This window comes from Cervus elaphus, chromosome 24 (assembly GCF_910594005.1).
Source record: "Cervus elaphus chromosome 24, mCerEla1.1, whole genome shotgun sequence".
NCBI classification, from domain to species: domain Eukaryota; kingdom Metazoa; phylum Chordata; class Mammalia; order Artiodactyla; family Cervidae; genus Cervus; species Cervus elaphus.
This window is the reverse complement of record NC_057838.1, coordinates 53609144-53623201: the sequence shown is the minus strand read 5'-3', so window position 1 is coordinate 53623201 and position 14058 is coordinate 53609144. Positions and strand designations below refer to the sequence as shown.

Here is a 14058-nt window from a genome sequence, read left to right as displayed (position 1 = left end):
GTATATTGAGTCATAGAATGATCTTTTAGGATTTGAAATAGCTCAACTGGAATTCCATCACCTTCACTAGCTTTGTTCATAGTGATGCTTCATAAGGCCCACTTGACTTTGCATTCCGGGATGTCTGGCTCTAGGTGAGTGATCACACTATCATTGTTATCTGGGTCACGGAGATATTTTTTTGTATAGTTCTGTATATTCTTGCCACCTCTTCTTAATATCTTCTGCTAATGTTAGGTCCATACCATTTCTGCCTTTTACTGTGCCCATCTTTGCATGAAATATTCTGTTGGTATCTCTAACTTTCTTGAAGAGATCTCTCTGGTCTATTCCATTCTATTGTTTTCCTCTATTTCTCTGCATTGATCACTGAGGAAGGCTTTCCTATCTCTCCTTGCTACTCTTTAGAACCCTGCATTCAAATGGCACATCTTTCCTTCTCTCCTTTGCCTTTTGCTTCTCTTCTTTTCATAGCTGTTTGCAAGGCTTCCTCAGACAACCATTTTGCCTTTTTGCATTGATTTTTCTTGGGGATGGTCTTGATCACTGCCTCCTGTACAATGTCACAAACTTCCGTCCATAGTTCTTCAGGCACTCTGTCTGTCGGATCTAATCTCTTGAATCTGTTTGTCACTTCCACTGTATAAACGTAAGGGATTTGATTTAGGTCATACCTGAATGTCTAGTGTACTTTCTTCAATTTAAGTCTGAATTTGGCAATAAGGAGTTCACTATCTGAGTCACAGCCAGCTCCCGGTCTTGTTTTTGCTCACTGAACAGAGCTTCTCCATCTTTGGCTGTAAAGAATATAATCAATCTGATGTTGGTATTGACCATCTGGTGAGGTCCATGTGTAGAGGGTTCTCTTGTGTTGCTGGAAGAGGGTTTTCGCTATGACCAGTGCGTTCTCTTGGCAAAACTCTGTTAGCCTTTGCCCTGCTTCGTTTTGTACTTCAAGGCCATATTTGCTGGTTACTCCAGTATGTCTTGACTTCCTATTTTTGCATTCCAGTCCCCTATAATGAAAAGAACATCTTTTTGGGGTGTTAGTTCTAGAAGTTCTTGTAGGTCTTCATAGAACCGTTCAACTTCAGCTTCTTCAGCATTACTGGTTGTGGCATAGACTTGGATTACTGTGATACTAAATGGTTTGTTTTGGAAACGAACAGAGATCATTCTGTCATTTTTGAGATTGCATCCAAGTACTGTATTTCGGACTCTTTTGTTGACTATGAAGGCTACTCCATTTCCTCTAAGGGATTCTTGCCCACGGTAGTAGATATAATGGTCATCTGAGTTAAATTCACCCATTCCAGTCTATTTTAGTTTGCTGATTCCTAAAATGTCGATGGTCACTCTTGCCATCTCCTGTTTGACCACATCCTTGATTCCTTGATTCAAGGACCTAACATTCCAGGTTCCTATGCAATACTGTTCTTTACAGCATTGGACTTTACTTTCATTGCCAGTGACATCCACAACTGGGCATTGCTTTTGCTTTGACTCCATCTCTTCATTCTTTCTGGAGTTATTTCTCCACTCTGCTCCAGTAGCATATTTGGCACCTACAGACCTGGGGAACTCATCTTTCAGTGTCATATCTTTTTGCCTTTTCATAGTGTTCATGGGGTTCTCAAGACAAGAATGTTGAAGTGGTTTGTTATTCCCTTCTCCAGTGGACTACATTTAGTCAGAACTTCCCACCATGACCCACCCATCTTGGGTGACCCTACATGGCATGGCTCATAGTTTCACTGAGTTAGACAAGGCTGTGGTCCATGTGATCTGTTTGATTAGTTTTCTGTGACTGTGGTTTTCATTCTGTCTGCCCTCTGAGGGATAAGGATAAGAGGCTTTTGGAAGCTTCCTGATGGGAGAGACTGACTGTGGGGGAAACTGGGTCTTGTTCCACCAGACATTTACCCTGTTGGTAACGCAACTACTTTGCCAATTCCAAGCACCAGAGTAATTCAGTGCCATTTTCTCCCTTTCTTTTTTTTTTCTCACTGATTTAACTCCTGAAGTATCTTTTATATGTCTTTCTCCTCTATATCCTTGCTACTATACTCATTTTTAGGTTAATTATGTCTCACCTGGACTTTGCACAGACTTTTAATTGGTCTCTCTGCCTCCAGCTATTTTTATTCTGACAATGTACTCATTTCCTAGAACACAGATGACATCATGAAACTTCTCCATGATAACATTTAAAAAGAAATCTCTAGTGGGCTAAAAAACAAACTTTTTAACATGGCTTTTAAGGCCGTCATGGTTTGTTTCATCCAGCCTTCTCTTCCAGCATTGTGAGTCTGTACATTCTCATTACACATCCCAGTTAAGGGATCAAACATGACATGAACCTCCATGCTTTCATTTGTGTGTGTTCACAATTTAGCTCCAGTATCTCCACTTAGAACAAGCTCCAACTTGGCTAGGCAAGTCTGATATTTCCTTTTACCAGCATTCCCCACCCTAAGACTAGTTTGGTGTTAACACAGACCATCATCATTAACTGTTTATATGTTTGCCTCCTCCGCCTACTATAATCTCCTTGATGAAAAGACTGCTTCATTCACCTTTGGATTCCTTTCATTTGTCACAGACCTTGGCCTACAGAAGGGGCTCAACAGCCATCTGGTCACTGAAACAAACTGCAAGTTTAGACTTTTATTATGATAACATATTCACAAATTATAAAACATTGATTCAGGTCAAGAGAAAATAGTAAAACGGCAGTAAGTATGAACTAACATTAACTAAAGCACTTACTATGAGCTTGGTACGGTTCTAAGTAATAACTCATTTAATACTAGCAACTCTATAAAGCACATTCTGTAGTTGCCATGACCTAACCTATGAGGAAATTGAAGCACAGAGAGATAACTGACTTGCCCAGGGGCCCAAAGATAGGAAGTGACAACTAGGAGTCAAACCCCCTACAATCTAGCTCTAGAGGCCCAGACTTTAACAATATCTGCCTGTTCATGTGGTTTGAAAAGAGAGTGATCCTTACACTAGGTAATCATTCATTTCTCGGAACAAACATTTTTGTGTGTAGTTATTCCCACTACACATAACCATTCAGGGTCAGCAGAGAAAAGCATGAAAGTGCTCTTCTTTTCCCAAATCTCTTTAACAACCATACTAGACAGGTGAATAGAGTGAAAAACAGATAATAAATGATTTGCACATGAAAACATTTACAAACCGTCAAATTTAAGTACCATAAATACTATTTGGATTCTAGGTTAGAATGATCTTATTGAGAAGCCACTCTCTAATTATATATTGAATATACATCTAAAAAACCTGTCTCCCCCTTTCTCTATTCATTCATTGGCACTCATGAAATTAAATACTGTTGAGAATGAAAAAATTTCTAAATAATTTGTTCTATGGGAAAAATAATATTTAAGGGAAAATTTTAAAAACAATATGTCACACTTGCAGTTTGCAATAAAACCTAGAACATATTCCAACAAAGTTGTGGTACAAGAAAATACAACTCCTAAAGAGTAATTCTATCTATTTAAATGACAAACAATGGGTGTTTGAGTGGTAAAAATCACTAAAAGAATTTGGTGTTGTAATTTATCATACTACTTTGTTATATCTCCAATGAAAGATTAATTTTCAGCAGTATCTCATCCCCAGACTTCCTATTCAAATAGAATTAAATTCTCTGTACATTAATACATACTTTGGTGGCAAGACATTGATGTTCATCTGATACCATCACCAACTAATTGAAATTATATTAAAGAAGAAGTAAGATTGATTTCAGTGAGTCCTGACTAAGTGGCTACTTTCACTGTTTAATAGGATGGTTATTAACTTTTAAAACTGCTCTTGTCATTGAAAACCTAAATTAAAAGTATAAAGTGTTATAAGCTAAATGTTAAGATGAATCCATCATAATTAAGAATAACATGAAAAATAAAATTTTTTATTAGATAGGGTGAACATTCTACAGTAACTGGAACAGTAAGTAGCCTATAAATAAATATTCATGTTGGTGTGGCTATAAAAATATCAACTCTATTTGCTGCCTCTGGTTATGTGAAGGCTTTAGCTAAGGAACCAAGGAAAAGTGGACCATTTGGCAATTTCCTCAAAATTAGGGGTTGCAAACTATAGTCGAGAGGGGCCAGATAGGTCACTTATATAAGTGAAGCAGAAAAGCTCTGACTGTACCCACATTCTTATGAATGGAGAAGATTAAACTTCATAGGAGAACTTAAAGCTCCATTAAAAGTGTGCATTTGCCACTCAGCTCTGACTTCCTGATGTTCAAGAAAGCAGTCAGTTAACGTCTCAATTTTTTTAAAAAGAGGTCAGAAATTTTATGTGAAATTGCCTGATTTAAAATGTCAGCTGAAATGCTTTTAAGATACTGTATCTTGAAGTTTATCAACAAATATCTATGGCTCTTTAAAAGCAGAAAAAAGTGAAAAGTGCTTTGGCGAAAAGCAGAGAACTGGGGCCAATATCACACGAACGCCAGGGAGAACCTTAGTCATGCCATTTTGAATGAATGTTCTGTCACCTTACTGCTCTCTGTGGAAATTTCCCTTAAAACATGACTCAGTTTTGATTCAATAAGGACTCATTTGGAACAGACTATGTTAGTAGTGGAAAGGAAACACCCTCTACTGCTGTAGCATCTCTTGGATGGGGTGGGGAGGTGGGTGATGAGGAAAAATGAGATAAAGTTTTAGAATCAAGTTTCTTAATAGTTGCTTGAATACTCCTGGACGTTTATAGAACAGGTAAGTACATTAGAAAGCTTATACAATCTGTCCATGATAAACTCATTATTTTATGTCCCAAGTTAGTAGGCATACTAGGACCTGTCGATTGTTCAACAGTTACTAAGCACTTAATATGTTCTACACACATAAGGACTAGGGATAAAACAAATGAGACATACTGCCAGTCTAAAGGAGGAGACAGATAAGTAAACATAGAATTAAAGTGCTGGGTGAGTAAGTGTTATATGAGAATTATGAATGTGTGGATGGTAATGATGATAACTGTACCCAAAAATGTCTAGTCAACAGGGGGGAAACCATGGAGGGATTCCTGGAAGAAGTAGCACCTAAAGAGCAAATAGGAGATAAAATCCTTATCTAAAGTTTGGCCTATGTGTGTAGATTATAATTATGTACAGAATGATTGGTTCAGATTTCAAAATCATATTCAGAAACTTCAGTTAGTTAATTGACAAGGGTGACTGAAGTCACAAAAGCAAGGAAATGACAATCCTGATTTATTAACCACACACAGAATAATGTATGGGTATTACATATGATTTAACTCTTGGAAACTACCTAACACTGAATGCTAAACAATCTTAGATGAATAAGGAAATCATACCCAAATATAAGACGATGGATATAATTTCATTTATAAGGCACTAAAGCATTTCCTTAATGTCTTAAATAATTTAACCTTAATAACTGAAGTATTTGCATTTAATCTTCTGCATTTATGAATGTTTAATATACAATGAATTAAAATAATTATCCTATAAACAGAAACCATCAATTTATTCCACAGTCCAGCTCTATGTGTTACTGGGTTCAGTCTCCAAGATTTCCCAGACTCAAAACCTCAGTCATCTTTGATTCCTCCCCCTTCCCTATTTATATCCACTTTAGCATCAAGCCCAGTGGATTTGCCTATTAAAAACAATGGTTGGGATGCTCCCATGTCTCCACCTTCCATTTGCTCAGCCCACTGTGCTGATTCATACATCAAAACTTGTTAATGAAGTTACTTATAGCCTCTTGATAGCCACATTTCCAAATATTTTCACATCCTGACTTTCTCTTAGCAAAACTTTGTTGGTTTCTACACGCTTTACTCTGCTTCATGCTTCACACCACTTTCTCATTGTTGCTCTGCCTCCTTCATGCACTCTTCTTCCTCTGCCCCTCCTTTTTCCTGGGCAAGTCCTTGCATTTCCTTCTCTAGCTTCTTTCATTGTTGCTGCTGCCATTCTCTACTCTCTTTGCAGGCAATTTCATCCATTCTCATGATTTTAGGTGCCACCTGTATGCTGAGTTCAGTTCAGTCACTCAGTCGTGTTCGACTCTTTGCGACCTCATGGACTGTAGCACGCCAGGCTTCCTTGTTCATCACTAACTCCCGGAGCTTACTCAAACTCATGTCCATCAACTCGGTGATGCCATGCAACAATCTCACCCTTTGTCGTCCTCTTCTCCTCCCACCTTCAATCTTTCCCAGCATCAGGGTCTTTTCCAATGAGTCAGTTCTTCACAATAGGTGGCCAAAGTATTGAGGTTTCAGCTTCAGCATCGGTCCTTCCAGTGAATGAAAGCGAAGTCATTCAGTCGTGTCTGACTCTCTGTGACCCCGTGGACTGTAGCCTACCACACTCCTCCATCTATGGGATTTTCCAGCCAAGAATACTGGAGTGGGATGCCACTTCCTTCTCCAGAGGATCTTTCTGACCCAGGGATTGAACCCATGTCTCCCGCATTGTAGGCAGATGCTTTACTGTCTGAGCCACCAGGGAAGCCCTTCCAATGAATATTCAGGACTGATTTCCTCTAGGATGGACTGGTTGGATCTCCTTGCGGTTCAAGGGACTCGCAAGAGTCTTCTCCAAAAAATAAAAAAAAAAAGAGTCTTCTCCAACACCACAGTTCAAAAGCATCAGTTCTTTGGCGCTCAGTTTTCTTTATAGTCCAACTCTCACATCCATATATGACTACTGGAAAAACCATAGCTTTGACTAGATGGACCTTTGTCAGCAAAGTAATGTCTCTGCTTTTCAATATGTTGTCTAGGCTGGTCATAGCTTTTCTTCCAAGGAACCAGTGTCTTTTAATTTCATGGCTGCAATCACCATCTGCAGTGATTTTGGAGCCCCCTAAAATAAAGTCTCTGTTTCCCCATCTATTTGCCATACAGTGATGCGACTTGATGGCATGATCTTAGTTTTCTGAATGTTGAGTTTTAAGCCAACTTTTTCACTCTCCTCTTTCACTTTCATCAAGAGGCCCCCAAATCACCCCAAATTCTCAGTCTGAACGTTTCAGACTCCTTTACCAACATTTCCATGTTTCCTGTCTAAACTTGTTTCTCCTGGATTTCTATGTATTGATTCTGTTGCCAGTCATCCAAACTAGGAAGTCAACTCAGTGTCATCCTTGACTTTTCCTTCTTCTTCATTTCTAATTAATTTTCAATTAAAACTAACACCTATAGTTATTTTTCAACTCCGTTTCCTCATCTACACTCTGATTTCTATTTTCCAACTTCAGGACCTCATTTCTTTTACCTAGATCATTCATCTACTCATTCATCCGTCTTTATAATTATTGAGTGTCTCTGTGTGTGTCTTAGTTGCTCAGTCGTGTCCAACTCTTTGGCACCGCATGGACTGTAGCCTACTGAGAGAGTCAATTCCTAGGTAGGTTGATAAGAAGTCTGGGGTCCCCGAGGAGGAGAGAGAGGTCTGGGGCTCTTAAGGGGGATATAGGGTTCTGGAGTTATCAAGGAGAAGAAAAGGACAAATGTTTTTTTCTTTAAGCCCAGAGCTGATGATTACACAACAAAACAACTCATCTTGCTCAAGGATATGTTTTCCCTTAAACTCTGTACCAATGATTATATAATAACAACAATGTATCCTGCTTAAAGACATGTTTCTCCTTCTTAAGAACCTTCTGACTAATCCTGTTATCTTATAATGTATATTCTGGGAGTGGGTCTGGTAAGACCTTTACAACCTTGAGACATTCTTTTGATTTACTGTAATAACCCACTGAAATAGTATATAGCTCCCTTGCTAAGACTAGTGAGGGGAGCACTCTCCGTCCCCTTTGTAATGTCTATGTCAGAAGTTTCCTCTGTCCCTTTATATATTTTAATAAAACTCCTCTACACAAAAGCTTTTGAGTGATCAAACCGGTCCTTGTTCTGAAGATAAAAATTCTTCTTTGGAGATCATGAATTCAATATCATTCACAGTAAGCTATCACTACCAGGCTCCTCTGTCCATGGAATTCTCCAGATTGCTATTCCTGGAGTGGGTCGCTAGTCCCTTCTCCAGGGTATATTCCTAACTCAGGGATTGAACCTGGGTCTCCTGCACTGCAGGCAGATTCTTTACCATCTGAATCTCCAAGTGTCTAGGAGGAGTCAGGTCCTAGACCAACAAAATGATACAAATGACAAAATGATACAAAACCCTGCTCTCATGGAGCTTACCTTCTTGCTACAATTGCACTGACTTTCTAACTGGTCCTGCTGACTTCCAGTCTCATCCTTCCCACCCATCCTCCAAAGTGATATTCCATCTAAAATGCAAAACTGACCAGGCACTCCTGCAAGCCCTTCAGTAGCTCCCTATCAGCTAGGAGATAGAAGTTCAGGATCTGTGGCTGTAAACACAAGGCCATCAGGAGGCTGCCGGCTCTCCTCTCCAGCCTTGCTACTTTCCTACTGCCTCTCTTCAGCAACACTGAGTTACTGGCCTTCCCTGCACGCCTCACGCAGCTACTCTCACTGCTGATCCTTCTCTTCCAGGAACACTACCCCCACTCAAGCTGGTTAATGCCATCTTGTCTTTCAGGGCCTAACTCAGGCATCCTCTTCTTTAGGAGCTCTTCTCTGACCATTCCCCTGGTGCTCCGCAGTCACTGTGGGTTCTGCTCACGCAGCATGTACCACATGATACAGAACTGCTCTGTTTAAATATGTCTTGGTTCATTGGACCGTAAGCTTCTGATGTCATCTCACATCCATTCCTCCACTGCTATTGCCCTAGTCCTTATTAATCCCAATCTGGAGTACTGCATATGTTTTCCTCGTGTGCACTTTTTAGTCCCCTCAAGCCATTCCAAATGTCACTACCAGATTAATCTTCCCAAGTACAGAATGGACTGTATGTTCTCTTCAAACCAAGCTTAATTGCTTCCTTTTCTCTCTAAAGTGGCTCCCAAAGAGTGGAATATGCATTGTATGTGAAATGGTTTTAGACTGTTCATGGGCATGGGCATTAAATGGCTATGGATCACAGAATAAAAACTTCCCTCTATCAGTTTTGTTTCAATCCTAATTATGCCCAAGAAAATGCTTCAAAATGTATCTAACTCTTGAAAAACTCCTGTTAATAAAAGAGTAGGCCTCAGGACAGAACCCTTAACAGGAAATAGTACTTAGCTAGACTCTAAAATACTGTTTGTTTTCAGTATGTTTATTGTTATGGATAATTTCTATTTCTGGAAAGTTATACTGGTTTTCCATTCATAAGTGTGATATAACTTAAAAAAAAATAAATTTAAGTAAAAAAAAAAGTTGAGTTGGTTTAAAAGGAAAAGTATTATTTACACTGGAACAGTTAGTATCCAAACATGGTAAAGTCATGAGAGTAGTACTGAAATAACTGACATTTGAAAAAGACTAGTCAGTCTTATCAGGCTGAAATTTATTAGCCTGTAACCTACTGCTTACCTACTTATACATTACTCTGCTTGGCATCTCGGAGGTTACACAAATCTCCCAACCTGTACCAGGCTGTTGGATTACAGAACTGAGGTTTCCTTAAGGCTACTTTAAGAAATCTGGGAACAATGATGCATTATTCTCTGTTCTCCAAATACGCAGCACTTTCCAGCCTCCACATTTTCATGTATGCTAGAAATGCTCAGTTTTTCATCTCTACCTGTTGAAATTCTACGAATACAGTCCTTCAAAGTCCATCTCAAGAACAATCTCCTTCATGTTCAGTTCAGTTCAGTCACTCAGTTGTGTCCAACTCTTTGCGACTCCATGAACTGAAGCACACCAGGCCTCTCTGTCCAACACCAACTCCCAGAGTTTACCCAAACCCATGTCCATTGAGTCAGTGATGCTATCCAACCATGTCACCCTCTGTCGTCCCCTTCTCCTCCTGCCCTCAATCTTTCCCAGCATCAGGGTCTTTTCCAATGAGTCAGCTCTTCGCATCAGGTGGCCAAAGTATTGGAGTTTCAGCTTCAGCATCAGTCCTTCCAATGAACACCCAGGACTGATCTCCTTTAGGATGGACTGGTTGGATCTCCTTGCAGTCCAAGGGACTCTCAAGAGTCTTCTCCGACACCACAGTTCAAAAGCATCAATTCTTTGGCGCTTAGCTTTCTTTATGGTCCAACTCTCACATCCACACATGACTAATTGGAAAAGCCATAGCCTTGACTAGACGGACCTTTGTTGGCAAAGTAATGTCTCTGCTTTTTAACATGCTGTCTAGGTTGGTCATAACTTTCCTTCCAAGGAGTAAGCTTTTTTTTTAATTTCATGGCTGCAATCACCGTCTGCAGTGATTTTGGAGCCCAAAAAAATAAAGTCAGCCACTGTTTCCACTGTTTCCCCATCTATTTGCCATGAAGTGATGGGACCAGATGCCATGATCTTAGTTTTCTGAATGTTGAGCTTTAAGCCAACTTTTTCACTCTCCTCTTTCACTTTCATCAAGAGGCTCTTTAGTTCTTCACTTTCTGCCATAGGTAATGTCATCTGCGTATCTGAGGTTATTGATATTTCTCCTGGCAATCTTGATTCCAGCTTGTGCTTCTTCCAGCTCAGCGTTTCTCATGATGTACTCTGCATAGAAGTTAAATAAGCAGGGTGACAATATACAGCCTTGACATACTCGTTTTCCTATTTGGAACCAGTCTGTTGTTCCATGTCCAGTTCTAACTGTTGCTTCCTGACCTGCATACAGTAGGTTTCTCAAGAGGCAGGTCAGGTGATCTGGTATTTCCATTCTTTCAGAATTTTCCAAAGTTTATTGTGATCCACACAGTCAAAGGCTTTGGCATAGTCAATAAAGCAGAAATAGATGTTTTTCTGAAACTCTCTTGCTTTTTCGATGATCCAGTGGATGTTGGCAATTTGATCTCTGGTTCCTCTGCCTTTTCTAAAACCAGCTTGAACATCTGGAGGTTCTCAGTTCACATATTGCTGAAGCCTGGCTTGGAGAATTTTGAGCATTACTTTACTAGTATGTGAGATGAGTGCAATTGGGAAACTGTTTCTTATCCTGCAGTCAGATCGATTTCCATCCCTTTCACTGTACCAACAGCACTTTCTCTCTCTACAGTGCTTCCTAACACAGTTTTGGTGATATTCTAGATATTCAAACAATTATATTATTCTACCTCACAAATCTTAAGCTCTTTCACTGGAGGGAAGAGAATACATCTATTCATTTTTAATACAATCATGGAAGCTAACAAATGTTTCATATACAGAGTAGGCCCAGGATTAATATTTACTGAAATAAATTTAATATTTTAAGCAATATTCATGTGACACTTACAATTTTGCGCTTGATCATGAAGAGTGGGATTTTTGCATGAAGAGGGGTTGAAGACAATTCCTTGTAGACGGTTGATAAATACAATCTTCTTTTTATGTTTCTCAAATCAGTAATTCTGAAAAAAGAGAGAGAAGAGAAAAAGATTCCCATCAATATAATAACCACTTCTTTGGATAATCATCAAGATGATATAATCTATCATATAAGCCCTTTTCAACAGGGAGATCAAATGCAGGATTTAAAAATTGCTTTTTCTTTGAAGAAGTAATAAAATGTCTTCCTTAAATTCAAAGTGCTCACATGCCTGAGTGTATAAATTCACTTAATATGCTAATTTATTTCAGTACTCTACCCTATATTACTAGTCTTCCAGCCTATGAAAAAATTCAATTTGTATGAACTGAGAAACTGCTAGCCTTTAATAACCATGCTTGTTCCAGCCCCTTAAGCTTGTGTTATCTTGGGACATACTGTCACCTACTAAATAGGAAAACATTATGGGTTTCTTTTCCTAAAAATTCACCTGTCATTTTATATAGGCTCTTGGCCTGCTTAGAGACAGACACAAAACACTGACTGTCAGTTTCACTTTCTAAGCACATATCTTCAAGCCAGAATTATAATACACAAGTTTATTGCTCACTACTCAGGTCAACCCACAGTGATACCAAGGACACTGAATTTGAACATCTTTAATAGATTTAGACCACAGCTATGATCACAGAGATTAGGTTTGCTTCAAATTGATAGAGGCTCATTTTTATGTTCTGCTTCTTTTAGGTCTCAGAGGTAACAGAGCAGGCTTAAAATATCCAAACCTGTCTCAAGCTGCTATACTGAATTATTGATGCTTCCTTAGAAACTGTCTTTTTATTCTCCAATAATAGTGGTATTTACCCCATTTTTGAGCAACTTTGTCTGGGTGCACTAACTGCTAATTTTCTACAATTAGCAATTCCTCAAGGAGACATTTCATTCAAATATACTGCTACCAATATTTACAGTGTAATTAACTATAGTGTAAATCAACACAGGCTTTTCCAGACCTATCCCTTGCCTCCCCTTCCCACTTTTCTAATCTCATTAAAACTATCACTGAACAATGTTAAAAATAGGTACAGTAAATATTAGGAGACATGATTTCAGAATATTCCCCAGACCTAAAAATTCTATCCTACCTGCACTAAACAATACCATAAATTCATTTAAAAAGCAATAAAGCCTTTCAAGCCGTTGTCAGAGTTAAGGTTTAAAATGCAAAAGTGTTAACACTACTGAGGTTTTATCCTTACAGACATAAGAAAATGTGGAATATTTGCCCTAAGGTACTCTCTTCAAAGTGGGAGCAACACATGGAGGGGAGGCAAAAAATATTAGATCACCTTTCATACCAACCTTTTAAACTGTATTTATGTAACTTTCATTACATATATAGTAGAGCAATATGTTTATATATATTTGAAATAATAAATGTATCTATATGGTTGGTGTGCTCAAACATTTTACCAACAGGATTCAGGATCAAATATATTTGTAAGGCATTGTCAAAAGGGCTGCTTTTCACTCTCTTCAGTAGCAACTACTGATTAGAAGATGAAAGACTATACATAGAGCAATTCTGCAAAGAAAATGAGAACAAAAAATTCCCTTGAATCAAACAAAATGTTTGACTGTCATCAACCCAAAAATTATTTGAGATACCATTTCACGACGGTTTGCTTTGCTTGTAGGGATAAGACTATGTCATTTTTATTTGAAGTGGTATGGACCAAACTCCAAAAGAGGACTATCTGAGTATACTCCCACTTCATCAACAGATGGAACAATAGGAACATTCATTCATTCACTTTTTCAACCAATATTCCCTGAGCCAAGCAACATCCTGGGTATATACTGGGGAATATAACAGTGAAAAAATCAGGATCGCTACCTTCCTAGAGCTTCTAGTCTAGTGGAAAAGGCAGGTAAAAAAAGCATAATGAGACAAAACAAATGCAAGTTATCCCAAATGCAGTGGAGACAAAAAAAGAGACTGAACTAGAAAACATCAAGAAATAAACTACTTCAGACAGTAAAGTCAGCAGGGCTAGGACTTAATAGATAAGAGAGAGACGTGAGATAGAAAGGAGAGTTAATAGCCCAAATCATGCTGGGGCTTTATGCTAAGGTAAGGAGTTTATAATAATGTATTGTACACAACAGGAGCCTACAAGAGGGTCAACATTCTACCATGCATGATGAATAGCTATCATAAAGATAAACAGATATGGTCTCTCTATTTATTGGGGTAAGATCTGTATAACTGAAATGTACAGATTTTAGTGTTCAATCTCATTTATGTATATGTGTTTGTGTGTTTATATATATATATAAACTTGAGTATTTTCCTGCATGTTATCATAATGGTATCTTTTTATTTGGAAATAATATCTAAGTGAGAGAAAAGTATCAAGAATAGAACACAGAAGACTCACATATGCTTTATCTAGATTAGTTTATTGCTTAATGATGAGCTTTAATTAGCAGAAGTTTCTAATTTTCATGATGTCCAGTTGATCATTATTTATAGCAGTGCTTTCTGTCTTAAAAAAAATCCTAACCTACTCCAAAGTTGTGAAAGTACTTTTCTGTTTCCTTTCACATCTTTACAGCTTTAGTTTCTACATTTAGCCTACGATTATTCTCATATCAAGTTCTCTGTACTGTGTGAGGTACTGTGTATG

At 38.4% G+C, this 14058-nt stretch overlaps 1 protein-coding gene across 18 annotated transcripts in view; it reads right to left on the bottom strand.

Annotated features, from left to right (window-relative positions):
* CFAP20DC (CFAP20 domain containing) overlaps positions 1-14058 on the bottom strand; it is a 257536-nt gene that overhangs the window by 160445 nt on the left and 83033 nt on the right. For all 18 annotated transcript variants that reach the window (XM_043885489.1, XM_043885495.1, XM_043885494.1 and 15 more), the window contains one exon: positions 11336-11450. In XM_043885489.1, coding sequence (XP_043741424.1) covers positions 11336-11450 — 115 coding nt within the window. The remainder of the gene's footprint in view (positions 1-11335; positions 11451-14058) is intronic.